Source organism: Pseudoliparis swirei, chromosome 23 (assembly GCF_029220125.1).
Source record: "Pseudoliparis swirei isolate HS2019 ecotype Mariana Trench chromosome 23, NWPU_hadal_v1, whole genome shotgun sequence".
NCBI lineage: Eukaryota > Metazoa > Chordata > Actinopteri > Perciformes > Liparidae > Pseudoliparis > Pseudoliparis swirei.
In genome coordinates, this window is record NC_079410.1 from 16,742,222 (window position 1) to 16,764,262 (window position 22,041).

The window sequence follows — 22,041 nt, forward strand, 5'->3', positions numbered from 1 at the left end:
CACAAATTACAAATTTGTCTCGGAGTGCTTTACAATCTGTCTGTACATACATCATCCCCCCCCCAAAACCTCACATCGGAAGGAAAAAAAACCATAAAAAAGAAAAGGGGAAAAAAAAAAAAGAAGAGAGGAGAGAGAGAGGGAGAGAGGGATGCTCTCCTAGGGAATGACAGATGCAATAGAGTAAGAAGGACAGAAGGACAGATTTAGAGTTAAAATATGATATTGAATATAGTTCATAGTAGTATATCAGGTAGGGCATACTCCAATCCATCCAGCAGGCATGAGGAGGTGGTGGGGAGGAGGAGGGAGGAGGGAGAGGAGGACAGTGGCAACAGGACAGTGGCGCATATATGCAGACGATCCATCAGGCAGATAGGATCATAGAGATAGATTCTATGCCGTCTCATCCATGGACATGATGACAAAGGGAGTAAAGTCAAAGGAGAGTCCGGAGAAGAATTGAGATTGAGAAGAGAAAAAGAAGAGAAGAGAGAAAGAGGAGAAAAGGAGAAAAAAGATCCTAACGTCCCCCGGCAGCTATAAGCCTATAGCTAGAATAGATTGCTTTTATAATTAATGTTGTCTTTGATTTGCAACAGGCCATTAACAGTTTCACTGCTCTAAATGTCTTGGCTGATGTAGATTTATTTTCGCTCTGAATGAGTACTGCTAGAGTATATATATTTGTAATACAATATTAATTTTAATTGAATAAGCCGCATGTTAGACGGATAGCAGCACACTGGACAGGTATGGCTGTTTCAGTTAAGATAAATTAAACCAGTCCGGGAACGTAAACTCCCGCCTCGGCTCAGCGATTGGCTGAGCGCCTTGTCAATCACAGAATCCCGCGTTTTCATTGGCCCGCACTCTGCTCTGAGGAATCTCCCTCTCGAGGCTCGTAGGGCAGCGGAGAAGATTTTTGGGAGCTGATTTTCTCCCGGAGTGGTAAAAGTGTCAAGACCGTTAGGACCGTCAAGTCTGGAAATATGCTGTAGTTAGTCTCCGCCCCCAAAACAACAACAACAACAACAACAACATCTTTCGCCCCGGGAAGAAAGACTCCGTTATCATGGAACCGGAGGAGAAACCGAAATATGGTAATTATTTAAAGTCCCAACACGGGCACGCTTTGCTCCACTTAGTCCCGGATAGCGACCTGGACGTCACGACTGTAAACAACCCGCTAGCTTCATTTTTATTTCTTGTACTGCTATAATACTTTAGTATTATTAACAATAAGAGGTGATTTCGCGTGTAGTTAACTGGGGCGGACCGCTTTTCCCTTTTGAACTTTCTCACACGTAGCCTAAATATGAACTTGCACGTCACTTAAAACTGTGACTTTCTCCTTATCATACGTAGGCTATAGTTGTTTGTTTTCTTTTTTTCCCGCCATGTTTTTTCAGCAAAACATATTCAGGTTGCGTGTAACACGGTCGGTTAATGTGCGCGAGCTCCCCGGAGTGCCTCGCGCATTGTCCCAGTTGCTCCGCTGCTCGACCAGTTGCTGCCACATTCCTCAGACTGGTATGGAAGCCAGCGGGCACCGGGGAGCTCACAGCCGGCTATGTATAGAGCTCGTGAGAGAGAAAGCACGTGGTTGAAGTCAGAGATTTGAGGTATTCTGCTCAGTTTCGCACGAGACTGCAGCATATCCATTTTTAGTGTGCCTGCATTGTTGAAAACAGTCTCTGCTAACCCCAAACACACCTCTCATGATGGTTGTAGAGTGCAATCTGCAGCTTTTTGCTTCTTAAGTGTATTTCATGAAACGTAAACAATTAGATTTTCGGGCGATTGACATTGTTGCTTTGTAAATAATGCTTTTAAATGTTGCAATTGGTGCAAGGTGAGTGTGTCTAGCTGTCGCAGGATGTTATACCTAAACCCAAGCAGAAAGAAAAACAACCCGAGGCCCTTCTTCTGTAGTGTTCCCCCCCCCTCCCTCCTCTTCTCTGCACACACACACACACACACTTCTTCCCTCGGCCCGCCACAACGACAGGCAAACCGACTCACATCACCAAACCCTCCCCGGGATGCACGAGCACACACTGGAAGACTGGAGAGTTTAACGACGATGCGGACGGAGGAGAAGCACGATCACATTTGTACTTGAATTTGCAAACTCGGCCGCAGCCTCACTTCAGAAACGGCTTTGAGAGACCAGGAGAGAACCCCACAGTGCGTGCACTTTAAGATTCCTCGGCGCGTCTTGAAGCTGTAGAGGGGCGACCGGCTAAAAACAGGAAGCGAGGACCATAATCTAAACCTCCAGAACATTTCTGCAGGATCCACCCGTTCCACATGTTGGAGTAATTTTCAGTCCCGAGATTAATCAAGAAACCTCAATGACAGGATTCCAGGCCGCCCAGCAGCCTGGCCCTGGTGCAGATTAGTAATTATAAGCCATATTTAGCAGAGTGGTTTTTTGAAACCCGATGCTGAGCTTCATGGTCTTTCATGTCCCTGCGTGGGCTACATGGACAGATTTAGTCCCGATTCGGGTGTCGTTTCAGTTCCCGTGTTCTGAAACTTTTCCTGCTCTCTACGAACAAACAGCCGGTCATTGCAGCCGGCCCGCTTCCACTTAGACGCGCTTTATCACTCCCTAAATACCCAAACGGGATCATGGGACTCAGGCCTGAAATACAAAAGGCCCGTCCTGGGAGACGATACAAATGCAGAGTCATTTTGGATTCTCAGAGCGGGCCCAGCCCAGTGAGATGCCTCTATCCTTCCTTTCTCCCTCCGGTCCTGTGGCTCTGTTGTTTTGATCTCATGGACCCTCCTTATCGATGAGAAATATTTATCTTAATATGAAAGAATGTGACACACGTTTTTGGGGAGCGTTCCACCAGCTGTCCCTCGAGTGTTCTCCTCCTGTAGTCGGGAGCAGGGTCTGAGGAGTGACGTCTCAAAGAGTGTGTGTGGTCTCCACCGTGACTTCCTGTTGGCCTCCTGTGTCAGCTCATGTGAACTGGATCTCAGTTTCACTTTCTTTCATGGTGAGTGAAAGAAATCGCTGCATGGGAAACAACAGCAGAGATGGGGGGGGGGGGGGGGCAGAGGAGACACATTATAGAGGTTTAGGGGGCGTGTCCAACTGTCATGACTTGTTTAGAAACACAGATATTTTTGTTGTTGCTTGATTACCTTGCGGAAGGTTATGTTTTGATCGCCGTGTATTTATTTATTTATTTATTTGTATGCGTGTTACTCGCATAACTCAAAAAGTATTAAACCGAATCGCATGAAATTTGGTGGGATGATTGGTTATTATCCAGGGACCGATCGGGTCAAAGGTCAAGACCATGAAAAGGTCAAGATCTTCTTTTTACCATAGCGCAGTCAATTTCTATCCAATTGGCATGCAACTAATGCCAAAATGTTCATAATTCAATGCCCAATCTTGTGATATGCGAAGGTATGCGCTCTACCGAGTGCCCGTTCTAGTTCCAAAATACAATGAGACAGATGTGCCAAAGGATACAACATTTTTCTGTGGGTATATACTCAAGATGTGTGTTTGTGTTGTTTCCTTTCTAAACACAGTCCACACCCTCTCTCTGTGATGAAAGGGGTGTGGGAGATGGGCAGGGAGGGCCGCAGTGACCTTGAGGTGGTATTAACGTCTGCCTACTGCGCTGTCTGGCTGTCACGCTCCTCTTAGTTACAGCCCTTGAAGAACTCAATTGTTTTACTTCCTTGCTTACTTAAGCGATTTATTTGACCTTTGCTTCTGCTTCTTTTAGTTCTCAGGGATTAAAAAAGAAAGAAAAACAGCATATTATTATGAAAGGGTATTGTTGCGCAACACGGGCAAAACGTCGGTTGGCAAACGCCACGACGTGGTCGACATGCTTCACATACTTGCCGGTTTACGCCTCTTAAAGCGCGGGGATCCAACACAGGTGGAGCAAATAACATCATTAATTGCCTCGTTAAGGCTGTAAACTCCACCTGTGCTTCTCCTGCTCACAATGTGATTAATGCCGTTTAACTAAACAGGTGTTCATATTATTTCCAGAAAATGCAACTTCCTGTTAGCATTATTGTTTCGGGCTCTGAATTAAAATATATATAACAATATATATAATATATTCACGTTTAGAGGCGGGGGGGGGGGGATTTTATTGCGGCTTCCAACAGAGGGGGAGGGGGATAATTAAAAAGTATAAACGGTACTAGATACGATATGAGCTGTATAGCTGACAGTGGACAATATGCCGTATTCATAAAACAACGCTCAGCCACCAGACCCTTACCGGGGGGCTCCCCTCCCTGGTGTGGCTCCAGAAGAAGGCCCCCGGTTTCCATACTCCTCCATTCTGGTCGATTCTTAAAGGGACAGTGACAGCTCGTGGTCTGGCCCCCTTCCCTGGGACCACTTTGCCCTGGGAGACCCCAACCGGTATCTATCACCACAACACAGCTCCCGGGGGTCCCCGGGGCCCACCCACCTCCTCCACCACCCTGAAGTGGCCCTTCATTGGAAGGGGAGCCTGCTGGGACATTTCTTCCATGAACAAAAAGGCCTGTCGGGTTTCTTGTCGATTCAGGAAGGTTAGAGCGGTGGCTAGAACGTTAAGCAGGGGAAGCTCATGAAAGTTGTGAGGACTGTTAAACGCGAGCGTGCGATTCAATCACCGGGAGATGGAAAGAAAAGCGCCTCGGCGTAGGTTTGGGGGAAAGGGAGGAGGGAGAGGTATGGGGTGGCGTCTCGGGTAATTATTCAGGGAGCGCGCTTTAGGAGCAGAAGTGCATAAACTGCCTAAAACACGTCGGCGACGCACAGGTGCATCGCTTCACCGCGCGCTGACTACCTGCGCCCCGGAGAGAACACGGGTCCACGGGGAACCGGCCTGGCTGGCTAGTGGCCCTCAGAGGAGTAACGGACAATTTGACCGGTACCGATGCCCGGTCTCTCATCGGACGGTTACCCCTATACGGTCTCTCAGCACCCGGGCCGCTCGGTGTCCCCCGCCTCTGACGTGGGGGAGCGAGAACGAGCGTTTACAGACTTTCATAATAATTTATGACCAACTCCGCGACGGGGACTCGAGCATTACGAATCCCTCTCTGGGTCTCTAAACCAACCACGGTTCGACCGAGAGCCGGAGGTCTCCCAGTTAATATATATATATATATATATATCTCCCAGTACAAATGCCAGTGTGTGTGAATAATCAGTATGTGCCCAAAGGTCAGGAGGTGTCGCCGTGCGGACGTAGCTCAGACTCACCTCGGGGGCCGGACGGGCTGGTCTTGGGTCTCTCTCGGCCGGCAGGTGGACTTCAGGTGGAGGAACGGCGTCAAAAAGGAGATCAAACAAGACGCTCGACAACCCGAGTCTAAAGTTTACAAACTGCAAAGGCAGCGAGTATTTTATTCAAACAAAGAAGAAAAATTAAGAAAAAGGTAAGACAAGCGAAACGGTCTGACCGAACACGACACCGTCACCAACTCACAAACTTTTGGAAAGTCTCCACTTTTTTAGAACTTCACTCTTTATCTCTTCGGCTCATCCTTCTCTCTCACCGGACACACGTGATCCTTGCAGTCCTGATGGGCCCCCCCCCCCTCCCCTTTCTTCCTCATCCCGTGAGGAACCAGGGAGGCGCCAGTGCTCTCCATCAAAGAGAGATAACTAGTTTTCAGCTGATTTAGATGAGATTGGTCACATCCTTGACCCCTCTATTCGTGTACCTCATCATAACTCAGACTTTTGAGGAAGACCCTTACACGGTTCCTTTCATACAGGACTTTTGATATTTCACGTGGGTGATGATACAGAACATATTGGATACATACATCATATTATAAAAGAAAGTCGTTATACAGGCATGTTAACACACATTAATATCTGCTCATGTTGATGCAGTCCGCAGTAACATCACCTTGGTATATAGTTGGGCTATGAAAGCTGGAAACACAATTCAAAGAGGTTTTAATTGGATATCATATGAGTGGGATGCTTATGTCCTGTGTCTGTCTGTGGCCCTGGGTCAGTTCACACAGAGGGTCACTGGTCGAAAACCCCTCAGACAACAGAGCAGGACCATTTCTCTCGAGATAAGCTGCACCTGAATCGCATCCCTACATTCCACCTGAAGGACTGAACTCTTTTTTGACCTTAAAGCCAACTCCCTCCGCCCGCTGGCTTGATTAATGCTCCATTAATGGCCCTGGTGTCTCCGTGGATCTGCTTCAAACATTTAAGCTGCGTCTGCAATAATGTTATGGTTTTATACTCTCTGTGTCTCAGGATCTCCACGCTGGACTTTTGACCCATGAAAAAATCACATTCATTTGTCCTTCTAACAGGACGCACAACACCACGAACAAAACTAATGTGGTACCTGAGGAAGAAACACGAGTTTAGTTTTCCAGCTTCACTTTTGTTTTTGTTTCAGTGAACACGCAGCTCTCAGTGACGAGACATTAAGAGAGCTCAGAGAGCGTTTAATAGATGAAAAATAATATTTTAAAAAACAAAAATATGAACAATAATCAATTTAAGCCTCATTGCGAAACAGAATCGTTGGTTTTACTTCACCGTACGTCTCACTGCTGTCAGCCAGTCCGAGCTCAAGGTTCAGGATTAACTGCAGGTTGTCTTTAAACATGTGGTATCACGTACCACACACTTCAATAACAACAGATGGACCTAAGGACTGTTGTTGTTGTTGTTGTTGAAATTTCCCTGAAAAACAGTTTGGGGGTTATAAACTACAGTGGAGCCGGGGCTCCTGATGGGAATTCCCACGCACAGACACATTGGCCGTGAGACAAGAACAGAGGGATGGAAACCTTCCGTCATTCCAGCCGTGATGCGAGTCTCTGTCGGCGTCTGTTTCAAATACATTCGCGGCTTTTAGTCCTTCTGTGGACTTTACGGAAAAATCTGACTTAATCTAACACACTGATTGCCTTTGGGATCCAGAGTGTCGAGTTTATTAAAGCAGAAAGAAACTGATTTGTGTTTCATCTCGTCCCCACGAGACGGGAGAAAACACTCTTCGAGGGGAAGAGATTTGAATTAATCCTATTTCAGCTGCTCCACGTGGCAATTTAATGACAATTATTTAAGATAAAAAAAGTATTGTATTTTTTTCTTCCCGCCTAGTATTATGAAATTGAATACATGCTGAACATACGCACGCCTCCTCCTCTGCAGCTCCACGAAACACCACCGGGGGAGCAGTTTCTCGTTGTCTCCAAACACATGTTTCTGATAACATCTGAGTACTTTGACTTTAGTCCCCACCTCCACATTCACATCCACGCCTCCTCTCTCTCTCTCTCTCTCTCTCTCTCTCTCTCTCTCACGCTTCCTGTAGATTGGCACATTTGCCCGTTTCGGTCGATGTTGAAGCGAAGGGCAGACAGGAAGTCTTTCTTTTGGAAGTGGGAGGAGACAAAGGGAGATGCACAGGTGGGGCCCGCATTGGAAGGAGGCCGTTGTTTCAGGATAAACACACAGGGGGGGAGTCAGGTGAGGAGTTGCGCTGCTGGCTGCCTGCTCTGACAGCCATTCACTGGGACAGGTCGGACTGGTTTTCTCCCCCGTTCTGATTCCCGTTCGTACCGGCTCCAGAGCGAGAGGAAGAAGCGAAGCAGACGAGGTGAAAAGGGCTCTCTCGGTGCACGTCCGACATTCGAGAGGACTTTTCAACATGCCCAGGGAAGGAGGAGAAGAAGGAGAATTCTATGGGAAAAATGGTAAACTGCTCTTTGTGCTTTTAGTTTTCTTATTTTTCTCCAGCCTCTGCTTTTTTCATTCTGTATTCATCTCTGAAAAAAGTCAAATGACCCGAGGATTATTGGTTAATCTTTAGCCCCTGTAAAACAAAAACGTGTCTACATTGTGTTGAGAGGAATCGGCGCGTCGGTATCAGCATGTCAACACTGTGGGGAAGGGTGTGTGAGTGGTGCTAGTGGAGTAGCCTGCTCCTGCTGGCAGCTCTGCTGATTATACAGGTGTGTGTGTGTGTGTGTGTGTAGCTCTTTTATCAGTGTGATTTTTTTCCTCTCTGCACAAATATGACCGCACGCTGTGTGTTTGGATAATCATTACAGGGAGGAGGCTTTTCACTTCTTACCAATCCACGATGGTTACTACAGCTACACATCAAAGTTAAAAAAAGCCCCCCTTTCCCTTATTGAGTCTCATGACCTCATATTAATCTTGTGCATTACAATTTTATATTGAAACGGTTGAACTGCACCTGGGAGTGAGGGCAGCGACACGGCTCCATGAAATGCAGCACCCATGCGCTTTCTAACAGGAAGCTGTGACTTCTCTTAAGCGCCCGCCTGGTAAATGCCTGCTGCAGCATTATCCATCCCGGACCACATGCATAATTAATATGCAGAGACGCCACGGACGTCTTGGCTTTAAGGTGTCCGGATCCGACGTTGGCAGACGCTCCTCTCCTCCCTGGGATGACCTGCAGCGCGCTCACCTGCAGGCCCTGCAACGGACACCACAACCCACAGAGCAGCAGCAGACGCCACAAAGGGCATACGAGTAAAGTTGATTGCATCGATGTTTCAACTTGAGTGAATGCATGTGCAGGGTTCCTACGGTCATGGAAAGCCTGGAAAAGTCACGGAATTTTAAAATGGTTATTTCCAGGCCTGGAAAAGTCATGGAAAAAACTTAAATCACAAAAGTTTAGGAAAAGTCATGGACATTTGTTATAATCACATGTTCATTTACGCCGAGTTTGAAATAATGAATATGTTTTAGAAATAAAGACTCACAATATAAGCCGGCATACTGGTTTAAAATCATGGAAAAGTCATGGAAATCCATTGGTCAAATTGTGTAAGAACCTTGCATGTGGGACTATTAAGTAACTCTGCGTCATTGGATGGAGTTGCTTTACTTTTAAAGGTGTGCACAATAAATGATGTAATCCCCTCGTGGGCTCCGTCTTCCACATGGATTTCCCCCCGCTTAGTCACCAGGGAGGAATTTGTTGTGTTGCCAGGCGTGTCTGCCTGGAGGGGAAAGTCATCTGACTGAAGAATGGGAGGAAGACGGGGAACGGGGCGGGAGTTTTTTTTTAACCTTAGATCCACTGCCTTTTTGCTTTTAAAAGCCCCAGAGTGCAAGGTGCATCTCTATTTCAGACTCATTCGGTGAGATGTCACCAAACCGCTTCAGAATGGTCACAAGGCAAAGAGTGACACGCGCTTCTTCTCCTCTTCTTCCCGCTGCGCAGGCGAGCCGAAGAAGTACGATGCGAACTTCAAGGGCCCGATCCAGAACAGGTGAGAGAGGGGCGGAGGCTTCTGGCTATGAAAATAAAAACAAATGTCAATGTTTGTTCCCTCACACGCTGCTCTGTCCTCTCTCTCCAGGGGCTGCACGGACATCGCGTGCTGCATCTTCTTCGTTATTGCCATACTGGGTTATTTTGCAGTGGGAATACTGGGTAAGAAAACAAAAACTAAACACTCTTAGACGTTTATAAGGCAAATCGAGGTTTTTGTAACCTTTGACCTCTGTGCTCCCAGCCTGGTCCCAGGGCGACCCCAGGAAGGTGATCTATCCCACGGACAGCCGGGGCCAGTTCTGCGGGCAGGCTGGCACCCCACAGGCGTGAGTTGCTCTCGTCAAAATTCAATTTGATGTGCAGGGTGGTTTGAGCGTCCAAAAATGCTCTTTACCTCACACAATTCGTTGATATATAAATGAATAAATACTACACATAGCAATCCTCTTCTCAGAATATAACTCATCAAAATGATTGAATATCAGATTTTCTACAGTGGCCACAAACTTTTTCCTTCACAATATTTTATTGTAAAAAATTGCAGCATTTTTTCCACCTCTTAATATTCATAGATAACCCCAACAATTTAAATCCAATTATCTCTGCAGTTGTCAATCTAGTAACTCTATGTATATTTTATTTGTAAACACTTTTTTGTTGTTGTTGACATATATATTGTTGAGAACAAATATAAACAGAAGTCTCTGTGAAACTGGCTTCATGTTTAGTTCCTTATTTAACACTCTGTGGGTTTGAAGGGCGCACTTTGGAAATCTACCGTCAGGCCGGGGTCAGCGGGGTTTCAAAATAAAAGCCTTTAAATAACTATTTCACCGGGTAAAACAGGTGGTTATCTCAGAAAAGAGCTTCGCTGGCGGACGTTTTATAATAAAAACAAGTCTGCTATGCAGCGAGGAAGAGGAAGCAGCAACGATTTTACTTCCCTTTATTGGAAATGAGATGTTTTCAGCGGCTCCTTTGACCCCCAATATCTCCTAGAATAGATGAATAAGAGACGGGATGATTAATGCCCTTTAACTGTGCTGCTATGTGTGTTTTTACTTCCTCCATGGACACCACTCCTCTCACTTGTACCATGGTTTGTGTCTCGCCCCCCTCCCCAAAATCGTCCTCGCCCCCCCCCCCCCCCCCCCCGCGTCCTCGTCCTCTGACCGCTCTGTCGTCTCCACAGCAACAAGCCGCTGCTGTTCTACTTCAACATCATGAAGTGTGCCAGCCCCATGGTGCTGCTGGAGTTCCAGTGTCCCACCACGCAGGTGTGAACTCCTCCTCCTCCTCTTCTTCTCTCCTCTACGCTCCAGCAAAGGCTTCTCCCTCCGCTTGAAGAATAAATGCTCCTTTTTTGTTGTTGTAGATATGTGTGGAGAAGTGCCCCGAAACGTTCATGACGTTGGTGAAAGCCTACACCAACAAGAAGGACTTTGCCTTCTACAAGACCTTCTGCAAGGAAGGCGTGACTGACACCATGGTGAGTTCAAAGCCTCCTCGGAAGCTCCGAGTTCACGGCCTCCGCTGGTTCGGCGGTCCACCTTCATATCTGTCTGCTGTGTGTTTCAGGGAATACCAACAATCCTCAGTTTAGGCCTCTGTCCTGCCATGCTGACCCCCAGCAAACCCTGTGAGTCGGATCACGCGTGTGTTGTCGTATCGAGCGCTGGTGTTCTTCTGGAAAGTTCTGCTTTTTATTCTTTTCTTCATTCGGCCTCATTTCTCGTTTCTGCTTCCCTTCAGTCATTCGCAGGTGTTTCCCGGCTCTGGGCCTGGTGGGAGGGGTGGTAACCGTGGGAAACAACTCTCACTTCGACGATGGGAGCGGGAAGATGAGAGACGCCAAGGACCTCGTGGACGGAGTCAAGTGAGTTGCTCTCCTAAACATTTATTTAACAAACGTCAGCCGACGAGAGAAATGGATGAAACCTGCGTGAATCTCTTCGCAGGAACGCCACCGTGGTCATCGAGGCTCGCCAGGCGGTCATGAAGATATTTGAGGATTTCACACAGTCCTGGTACTGGATCCTGATGTAAGTCACCCGGTGTGTGTGTCTGTGTGTGTGTGTGTTTTGATAGTTAGCGGAAGGATTTAAGTGACAACATCCGGTTTTGCAAAGTTAGCGGAAAGAACCACGTGAAACAACATCCGTTTTTCAAAATAAGATGTCGACAAATGATACACTAACATATACAAGTAAACAATTAACTGATTTTGTATCTTTATAGATCGTTTCTGAGATTTAGCTTAAATTATGCAAACATTAAAACATGTTTACTGTACCATGGAAGAGTTTATAAAAATAAGTCAGACTTTTGTATGTTAAAAAAAGTACTGTATATAGATTTCCCCAAGAGTTCCAGGAAATGAATGATGCAGACGTGTTCCATACATATCTGAAATCCCCTACAATAGCAATCAAACAATTTCAATGTGTCAATTAGGACATTTTTCAAAGTAAAAGTCCTAAATGTTTAAAGAAATCTGTAATTTCTTTAATGTTTGAGTTGCTTTATATATGTATTTCCTTATAGTCCTAGGCAATAATGCTACACAATGAATAGAATGCTTCAATCGACACCGTGATCGGTGATCGGTATTATCGGATTGGCAGATACTGATTTCAGTGATCGGTGATCGGCACAAAAAACCTGATCGGTGCATCTCTAGTGTGTGTGTGTGTGTGTGTGTGTGTGTGTCTGTGTGTGTGTGTGTCTATGTCTGTCTGTGTCGGTCTGTGGCTCTGTTTGTGTGTGTCTGTCTGTATGTGTCTGTGTGAGTGTGTGTGTCGTGGTGTCTGGTTCGTGTGTCTCTGTCTCTGTGTGTGTGTCTGTCTGTTTGTCTGTCTGTCTCTCTGTGTGTCTGTTTTGTGTGTGTCTGTCCCTGTGTGAGTGTGTGTCTGTGTGTGTGTCTATGTTTGTGTGAGTGTGTGTGTGGCTGTGTGTGTGTCTATGTCTGTCTGTGGCTCTGTTTGTGTGTGTCTGTCTGTCTGTGTGTGTCTATGTCTGTCTGTGGCTCTGTTTGTGTCTGTCCGTGTGTGTGTCTGTCTGTCTGTCTGTCTGTCCGTGTGTGTGTGTGTCTCACCTCCCCTCCTCTCTCCAGAGGCCTGGTCATCGCGATGCTCATCAGCCTGCTCTTCATCGTCCTGCTGCGCTTCCTGGCCGGGATCATGGTCTGGGTCATGATCGTCATGGTGATACTGGTCATAGGATACGGTAAGGGTGCTCATATATAGATATACACAAATATAATCAAAATAAATCCATACAGATGTTAATCTTGGTGTGGAGAAGTTAATCTTCACCGTGTGATATTTTTAGGATTCTTGTATTTTAGTGAAACACGAGAGCTTTATAATTTAAAATGAGCATCCATTTAAAAATATACTGAATTGTATATATTCTTTATTAAATCAGACATGGGTGGCATAGCGCTGGGTTTTACATAAATCTTTTAAAGCCTAAATGTTCTGCGCTGGTTGGAGGGCTGAGCGTGGTTCTCAACAGAATCCATTATCGGCCGATGGTTCATAAAATGTTCTTTAGAAAAAAGGAAATGATTCAGTTCATGTCAGACTTCAAAAGTAGTAAGGAAGTTACCTACCAGGTGTGTTTTCATAAGATCTCGTTCTTCACTTTTTTCCAGTGTGAACAAACACGCTCAAAACCTGGTGTGCAGTGTAATATTATTGTGTATATATTGGGTCACATCCTGAAGTTAAACACGTGTCTGAAGTTATGTATTTCTACGTGCTCATGTGGAATATGGAACTAAAAGGATTGCAGCGTAAGAATCTGAGCTAAAATGGTGGAAAAAGAAGTGCATAAAAGCTTTAATAAAAGACTTGACTTGACTTAATAGTAAACTTCAGTCAGAGAGATGTCCCGCCAGCCGGTCGCCATGGCAACTCACGAAATGAAGCCAACGGAAAGCTTTCCATCAACTTGCATTCAACCAGCTCAGAGTTTCCACCAAACACTTAGTGAGGGGAAAAAGAAAGTTCTGTTTTGATATCCCACTTCTTGTTTCTTTGCACAATGCTTCAATTTAGTTGTTTAAAAAAAAAAAGGTCCAGCTGCTAACTTGTTTCTCTAAAACCGTGCGCATCATATTATTACTATCTGTCATTTAAACTGTACATATTAGCACCTTTCTGGTTCTTCTACATATTACCACCTTCTGCATAGTGTTTTTTTTTTAATATTTAGTTTTTTTTGTGGATTATTCTCGTGTTATTTCTAAACCGTTGACTCGGAGCCCTGCACTCGATTTCCAACGTGTCTGGACTGTCTGTCTTTACGCACAAATGTCAAACACAACCGTGACTCCTGAGTCCTCGCTGTGCAGGTATCTTCCACTGCTACATGGAGTACGCCGCCCTGAAGGGGGAGGCGGGCGCCAACGTGACGATCCAGGAACTCGGCTTCCAGGTCGACTTCACCGTCTACCTGCAGATCAGACAGACCTGGCTGGCCTTCAGTCAGTACACGGCACTTCCTCTACCTCAACCTTTTAGATTCTGCCCCCCCTCCTCCCCTAGTGACCTCTACCTCTGCGACCCTTCTCCTTCTTTAGTGATCATCCTGGCCATCATGGAGGTCATCATCATCCTCCTGCTCATCTTCCTCAGGAAGAGGATCCTCATTGCCATCGCGCTCATCAAAGAAGCCAGCAGGTCAGACTTCACCGGAGGGCGAGGACCAATCAGTGGCTGAGAAATGTAACTTTTCACTGTGACTCCTAAGTGTCCGACTGAAGGAGTAATCCCACTTTGTCGGTTCTCAGAGCCATCGGTCATGTGATGAGTTCCCTCTTCTACCCTCTGTTCACGTTCCTCCTCCTGGCCATGGTCATCGCCTACTGGGCCGTCACTGCCGTGTATCCTTTCACCTCACCGCCAGCCGGCGTCACTGTTTATTTAATTACATTTATGGCGTGGCCCAAAACGTAGGAGCAACAGGTAACGAGCGTTACGACTTGTGGAGGGATCGCTTTCAAACACAAGAGCTCCGAGCACTATTTTCCACTGATATTCTTTTTTTAATGAAAGAATATTTTCTTGGCTGTGTAATATAGCTTAATATAGGTCATGTTTAATTTGTTTTTAATATTCTCTTGGCTGGCTGTTTTGTAAAAGTTTAAAACATTTTTAATTTTTATATTCTCTTTTTTTCTACACCATGAACAATAAGTAACAGCTTGACCTTTTGATACATGAGCCTGGTGTTTGTGACTCGGAGGCACAATAAAGATGCAACATAATTGCCTTAACAAACCTTGTGGTTAGTGGCAGATCTATATTTGTAATATAGACATTTTAAAAAGTATTCATCCAGTTCCTTTGGAACGGAAACACCTTGTGAATTTCATGTGTTTTTTTTGGAGTTTTATGCAGTGTTTAAGTTTGGGAGTCTGCAACCCGTGTGACTCGAGTAGCCAATGTTGAAGTGCCTTACACGTGCATTCTCTCTACTGACCAGCAGGGGGCGACAACTCAACATCTGGTTGTTTTGAAGTCTATGAGAAGATGACTCTACTTCTCTTGATTTAATCCATTATTACATTACATTACATGTCATTTAGCTGACGCTTTCATCCAAAGCGACTTACAATCCTGTTACATTCATACACTGTAGACGCAGCTACAGGGAGCAATTCAGGGTTAAGTGTCTTGCTCAAGGACACATTGACTAGGGCGGGGATTGAACCTCCAACCCCCTGATTGAAAGACGGACCTGCTAACCACTGACCCATAGTCGCCCCTACTCCCTCAGTAAACATGATTGTTTTTGTTTCAAGTCTTCAGTTCAGCGTGATGTTCAGTGTGTAGCTTAGAGTCAACAGACCATGAAGCAGAGTACGCTTTAGGGCGGGCTGTGATTGGCAGGGGAGTTCTCTGGGTTTTTCCCAGTGTTTTCAGTTCATTAAATTAAATGTTTACACTTTTGGTCTCCTAAAATGTCTGACTCAACAACTTTAAGCTTAAAAACTGTCGTCCACAAACCAATGAGTCCACTTTTATATGCAGTCTGAGTGAAGTCCAGATGTTGATCCAGCCGTAAGCAGCACATGTGGATCAGTAATTCAGCTCCGGTGGGAGAGCTGGCGAGCATCCATGTTGACGTCACAGCAGTGGGATGTTGAACGGGCTTTGTTCTGATGGTTGTCCTTAACAGAACCGCTCAGCTTCCTGTCTACCTCTAACGAACCCATCTACAAAGTGTTTAACGAGACGGCCTGCGACCACTCCAGAGAAACCTGTGAACCAGCGGTACGTTTTATTCTTCACTTCATTTTGATGTTTGATCCTCAGGCAGCATGCTCTTCTTTACTCTTTCTTCATTTAATGTTGACAGCTCTGCTTAAGTTATTGAGTGAATGGTAGCGCCGTCACGTGAGAGAGGAAGCTCGTGGATCCCCCCGTGTGTACGAGGTCTCTATAGAACCACGAGGTCTCTATATAACCACAGAGTCTCTATAGAACCACAGAGTCTCTATAGAACCACGGGGTCTCTATAGAACCACGGGGTCTCTATAGAACCACAGAGTCTCTATAGAACCACGGGGTCTCTATAGAACCACAGAGTCTCTATAGGACCACGAGGTCTCTATAGAACCACAAGGGCTCTATAGAACCACAGAGTCTCTATATAACCACAGAGTCTCTATAGAACCACAAAGTCTCTATAGAACCACGGAGTCTCTATAGGACCACAAGGGCTCTATAGAACCACAGAGTCTCTATAGAACCACGGGGTCTCTATCGAACCACAAGGGCTCTATAGAACCACAGAGTCTCTATAGAACCACGGGGTCTCTATAGAACCACAGAGTCTCTATAGGACCACGGAGTCTCTATACAACCATGAGGTCTCTATAGGACCTTACGAGGTCTCTATATAACCACAAGGTCTCTATACAACCATGAGGTCTCTATAGGACCTTACGAGGTCTCTATAGAACCACAAGGTTTTTATAGGACCTTACAAGGTCTTTATATAGCCACCAGGTCTCTATATAATCTGTATCTGTGCCCAGAACTACTCGACCAGTGCCGAGAAACGGCAGTGCCCCGACTCCGAGTGCCTTTTCGCCTTCTACGGCGGCGAGACCCCCTACCACAAGTACCTGATCGGCCTGCAGTTCTACAACGTCTTCCTCTTCTTCTGGTGCGCAAACTTCGTCACGGCCCTGGGACAGATGACCCTGGCCGGGGCCTTCGCCTCGTACTACTGGGCCGCCGTCAAGCCGGACGACATGCCCGCCTTCCCGGTCTTTTCTTCCCTGGGGAGATCTCTCAGGTGTGTGTGTGTGTGTGTGTGTGTGTGTGGAGGAGGTTTCAGCATCATCTCACACCTAATATCTGAAGTACAACTCATGCTATGTGCCCGCCTTGTTTCAGGTATCATACGGGAACTCTGGCGTTCGGCTCCCTCATCCTGTCAATCATTCAGATCATCAGGGTTCTGCTGGAGTACCTGGACCACAAGCTGAAAGGTCTGGTGCTGAACCCCGACACCTGTCCTCAGCGTCGGTTCAACCTTCCCTTACCTGTCGCTCACCGTCTCATCCACAGGAGCCCAGAATAAGTTCACCAAGTTCCTGCTGTGCTGCATGAAATGCTGCTTCTGGTGTCTGGAGAAATGCATCAAGTTCATAAACAGGAACGCTTACATCATGGTGGGTGGAGTCTGTGCTCGTCCCGTCGCTTTGATATGGAGTCTTGCATCATCGTCGTGTTGAGTTACTTGAGCGTAATGAGTGCGTTCGGCCTACAGGTGGCGATCTACGGCAAAAACTTCTGCGCCTCTGCCAAAGACGCCTTCCTCCTCCTCATCAGGAACATGATCAGGTGCGTGTGCACAGGGTTTGGGATTTGCATCATGTTTTTGTTTTTTTAAGCGTTTGATTTCATGTGACTGGAAGTGTCTCGTTTACATCAGTGATCCTGTTTGATCCCTCAGGGTGGTCATCTTGGACAAAGTGACGGATTTCCTCTTGTTCTTGGGCAAACTGCTCGTTGTTGGGCTCGTGGGTAAGTCTGTTTTTATTTCTCTATTTCTAATAGTGAATATTTCATTGGAAAAATGCAATGTTTTAGACCAGCGAGTAGGGCTGCGTCGATATGGAAAATATGATGTAATGTTGATTATTGCAATCTCAATATTGTTTGCGATGAATAGATATTAAAGTGTAGTCGGTTCTGCCTTTATGCTTCCTTCACTGTACTTGTTAAATGAAAAAAGGAAAGAAATATTAAATTGTCAACAAATCGAACATTGAATTTTTTAATATATTTAATATCTTGAAATTATATATATATATTTTTTTAAAGATATAAAATATATATACATATATCTTTAAAAAATATAAATGTATATATTTATTTATAAATTATTATATTTAATATCTTACATTTCTATATATATATATATTATATCTTAAAAAGAATATATATATATAAAAGATAGTACATTTTCGATTTCTTTCCTTTAAAAATAATAGTAGGATTACTGATACAATATACATAAATAAATAATATATACTGTATGTGTGTATATATATATAATTGAATCTTTTAAAAAAATATATATACATTTTAAAATGTATGTATATTGTATCTGAAATGCTACTTTATAATATAAAAGTGTTTTGGTTTTGATGCTGGTGAACGAGAGCCTTAAAACACGTTGAACCTTCATGCAATGCAGTTCTGACTGCTCAGGTCCTCAAAATGAGGTTCTTCATAATGAGGTTCCCCATAACGAGCTTCAGTCCGTCACTGTGCGGCGTCATAAGCTCAGCGGGACTGAAGGGGCGTCTGCAGTCATAAATGTAAATTAGAACTCATAAATTATACATGTCCTCATTCGATGTGGGGAAAGAACGAGTAGCGCTTAAAATGCATTAAATATGGAATACGAACACAATACAAAATGACAACGTGTCCGACTGGATCTCCATAGACTTTGATGTTTCATGTGAATGAACATATCAGCATATAACACTTTGACGCTCGCTTGGCGTTTGTATTGTATAACGGTTGCGGCCGGAACATCGAGTTCATCCAGTGGAGGTCCACGAGGAGACGGTTGATATGGTCCTCTCCTCCACAGGGATCTTTTCCTTCTTCTTCTTCTCTGGGAGAGTGAAGGCCTTCGAGAACACCGCCCCCAACCTCCACTACTACTGGGTGCCCATCCTGGTGAGTGGGAACAGTCCTGCTGCACCATTTACATAAAAAAGTGTGTGTAGTGCTTTCTCCTCGGCCCTGACCCATGTGTGACCCCTCTCTCTCTCTCTCCCGTCAGACCGTGGCGGTTGGCTCCTACCTCATTGCCCACGGGTTCTTCAGCGTGTACGCCATGTGTGTGGACACCCTCTTCCTCTGTTTCTGTGAGTAGCCCTGCAGCCGGCCCCGTCTCCCTCCTACATCCTTTGTCACGTGTGGACGCCACACCAAACGATCTGTCGCCTTTTAACAGAAAGGCCTCCGACGTATACGACGCTGTGAGCTCATTGGTTGCCTGCTGAAAACTTTCCTCACTTCTTCAAGTCTCCCATTGCTCTTGGTGTTGGGCTGTCACTAATTCTAAAATGGCATGACGACAGTGTGCCGCATTTCAACATAACAGTCCGTGGCATCCAGAATTTGCAGCTGCTCGGTGTTCAACTGTTAGCCTTCAAAATGCCTGTGGGTGCCTTTTGCTTGCTTGCCATTTGACTCTCTCTTTTTTTTGTCTCCTTTCTTTTTCTCACTTCCCACAATTCACCACCTCCCTTTATCCTTCCTACCCGTTAACAACTTTTTTTATATAATTTGTTTTACCTTGAATTCAATACTAATTTTCCAATCATTAATACACACACACACACACACACACAATAAGGTGAAGACCTGGAGCGCAACGACGGTTCAGCCGAGAGGCCTTATTTCATGTCCTCAACCCTTCGAGAGATTCTGTGGAAGAGCGCGGCGGAGGATCCGTCTTCTGCCCGGCAACAGGACGATGGAGACGTTGAGCGGACGCAACAACCTCGGGAGGAGGAGGAGGAGGCGGCTTAGAGAAGAGGAGATTTAAGGGATTTAAGGGGAATAACAAACCCCTGCTGCACTTTTTTTCCCTTCAATATTAGTATATTTTTGGAACTATTTAGTAATCCTAAATGATTATCGGAAGGAGCTGTAACTTTGTTCATGGCTTTCTTTGCACTGAACACAGTTAGATTACAGAGCGCGGTGCCTTAAAGCTTCCTCTGATCGGAGCTCAGTTTACACACAAAGAAATGGAGAAAACCAGGTGTGACGGATTTGTTTTCTCAATTGACCGTTTGCTAAAACCCTCCCCCGATCGAGGGATCGTCCAATCACAGCTTAGCAACCTTGACAGTAGGCAAGAGGCTTTCGGAGTTCGGATGTCTTCTTGGGTTTGATTCATGAAACGACCTTGAAGGGTACCCGTAGAACGCCGGGCTCTGGGGCCGGCAGTTCTTCCCCGTAACCGTAGATCAACAAAAGAAACCTCCTTGCCAGAAGTTTTAAATACTACGAGGAGCAAACGTTTGTGGGAGGAGTCGAGCTGTTTATCGTTAGCATGTTGGGCTAACTGGCATACAACCTGTAGTTCTGACTTATCTCACGCTACATTATGTCGCGCTCGTGGTTATCGGGCTTCCTTTTATCTGTGAGCCTACGATAACCACGTCATCACGAGTTTGGTGTGTGGCCGCTCTGAAGGGGCTCTTGCGACACAATTTGAATTTTCTTTCCCAAGAGAAATCGACATCGGCTAACGTCTCTCAGGAAAATATTCTACCAGTATGTTAGCTGCTCTGACATAAAAACCTCTCTTTAAAAAATGACCAATAATTCCAAGTGATCGATCCCTGTGACCCCCGGGGCTTAGCGACCGGTCAATTGAGCATCCAGCGTCTCCCGGAGCCATTTGTGGCCTGATGATGATGATGATGAAGAACTGTTCTCTGATCAGAAGTGGTTGGATTTAGTTTACAGCTAACAGCCGGGTCCTCACTCAATGACACGGTGCTTGAATTGTCTCCAGTGAGTTCACGGTACGTTTGAAAACTGACTTATTTTTTGAGCCTTTTGATTGGTCCTCCCACGGCCACACGGGCCAATAGAAACTTGAAGCCGCTCATGTGCCTAATTTACAGCGTCAACGCAGGTTTGCACCTTTTTTTAGGTCGTCTGATTGTTTTGAGTCCATGCATCAGGACGGCTGACGAGTCACGTTCTGCACTATCGGTGCACTTTTATTTCGGTTCACACCAAACAGGGTTTCATTTTTTTAAACATTTTTTTCTGGGCTGGCTGCTCTCGTCTGTGGGAAGTTTTTACGATGTGTGTAGTTTTTTCAAAGGAGCTGGTTTAATAAAGTTGGTTTCATAAAATGTATCCTCAGTAATTGAACCTCTTTGAATGGACTCGCTCTATATTGTCTGAACTATTCATCAAAAATGTTTATTAAAGTTGGAAACGAGCCACATTAACTCCTTCAGGTGTACTAGTCGTGAATACACATTTATACAAACTGTGTCCATCATGATCTTTTTGGTGCTGACCCGTCTCTTGATGTCGTTCCAGTGGAGGATCTTGAGAGGAACGACGGCAGCGCCGAGAGGCCGTACATGATGCCCGAGAGCCTCCGCAAAGTCCTGAACAAGAAGAACAAGGCCGAGCCGGCGGAGTAGAGCGCGCCTCCTGCTCCTGTGAGGCGAGACTGAGGGACGGACCGCACCGGCGTTCTGTTCAGCGGACAAGACCGTCCTGCCATTAGTCACCAGGTGACGATCAGCGATGTCATCCATTCTGTTTTGTTACCGCCAAAAAAAGGTTTAACTCCCGCACGTTTCTTACGGATGTGTAGACGTCTTGTTTTCAATTTCGCGTTTTATGGAATTCAACATTTTCATTTTGACTAGTTGTAAAAATAAATAAAAAATTGTATTTTTATCTTGAGTTAAATCTGATGTTTTATTAAATATTTGTTACATGAAGTTTTGCTCATGCAATCTGCTAAAGTTTTTTATGTCTTTGTGCTTTTATATATATATATATATTGGCTTCTTTATTATATTTGAATAAATATTTAACCTTGTTGCCATCACGCATCATGCATACTGGAGTCGTTCACACCTACAAATGAAACTATTGTGTTTTTATCAGCCAGCATATGGAGAGAAATATAGACTGGAACCAAAAGCCAAATGTGTCTTGTAATAGATGTATAGGGTTATACTTTGGTGCTTATGTCATTGTTGTTGAATTGAGTGTTTTTTTGGAAATAAACATAGTTTTTTACCTAATTGAATGAGACTGTCTCCCTTTTTTTAAAGCTATGATTTCATTTCCATTTCCAGCTGCTCAGCCACCAAACCCCGACTGCAAAGTTTCCTTCCGTTGATGCCTCTTAATTATATATTTATGCAAACTGTCTTAAGATGGCTACAGACGCATGTCCTGTAGATGTTGTCCCAATACGAGCTCGTGCTCTTGGGATTTGTAGACCTGCAGCTGTAAAGATTGTAGTCTTTTAAAAATGCATGGAAAAAAAACAACAATTTAGAATTATCCTGAAAAGTGAGCCCCAAATTTTAATAAAAGTCACCACCCTAATCTTCTTTATTAACACTAAACCACGATTCTCCTGATGTTACCCCACAGCTGCAGTACATTTCACAAGACGCACAGTCCACGTATATCTGCCTCAACACAAC

At 45.1% G+C, this 22,041-nt stretch overlaps 1 protein-coding gene across 4 annotated transcripts; it reads left to right on the forward strand.

The window, feature by feature from the left end:
• The first annotated feature begins 939 nt into the window (after positions 1 to 939).
• LOC130188784 (choline transporter-like protein 2) lies at positions 940 to 21,635 on the forward strand. 4 transcript variants are annotated; one of them, XR_008830650.1, is made up of 24 exons: positions 6,714 to 7,504; positions 7,607 to 7,731; positions 9,240 to 9,288; positions 9,379 to 9,452; positions 9,535 to 9,619; positions 10,486 to 10,570; positions 10,669 to 10,782; positions 10,872 to 10,932; positions 11,046 to 11,169; positions 11,252 to 11,335; positions 12,406 to 12,518; positions 13,651 to 13,782; positions 13,879 to 13,978; positions 14,089 to 14,181; positions 15,490 to 15,574; positions 16,342 to 16,604; positions 16,706 to 16,800; positions 16,880 to 16,983; positions 17,082 to 17,155; positions 17,268 to 17,338; positions 18,420 to 18,508; positions 18,615 to 18,699; positions 19,194 to 19,439; positions 20,909 to 20,997. XR_008830650.1 is itself a non-coding variant. In XM_056407272.1 (22 exons), exons 1-22 carry the CDS (start codon positions 1,076 to 1,078, stop codon positions 21,013 to 21,015), a joined length of 2,115 nt encoding a protein of 704 aa, XP_056263247.1. In that variant the 5' UTR covers positions 940 to 1,075; the 3' UTR covers positions 21,016 to 21,635. The 4 variants fall into 4 exon arrangements, 2 of the variants coding, with proteins under 2 accessions (XP_056263247.1, XP_056263246.1); XR_008830651.1 differs by lacking the exons at positions 6,714 to 7,504; positions 7,607 to 7,731 and adding an exon at positions 940 to 1,103; XM_056407272.1 differs by lacking the exons at positions 6,714 to 7,504; positions 7,607 to 7,731; positions 19,194 to 19,439 and adding an exon at positions 940 to 1,103 and having other exon boundaries at positions 20,909 to 21,635.
• The last annotated feature ends 406 nt before the right edge of the window (positions 21,636 to 22,041 follow it).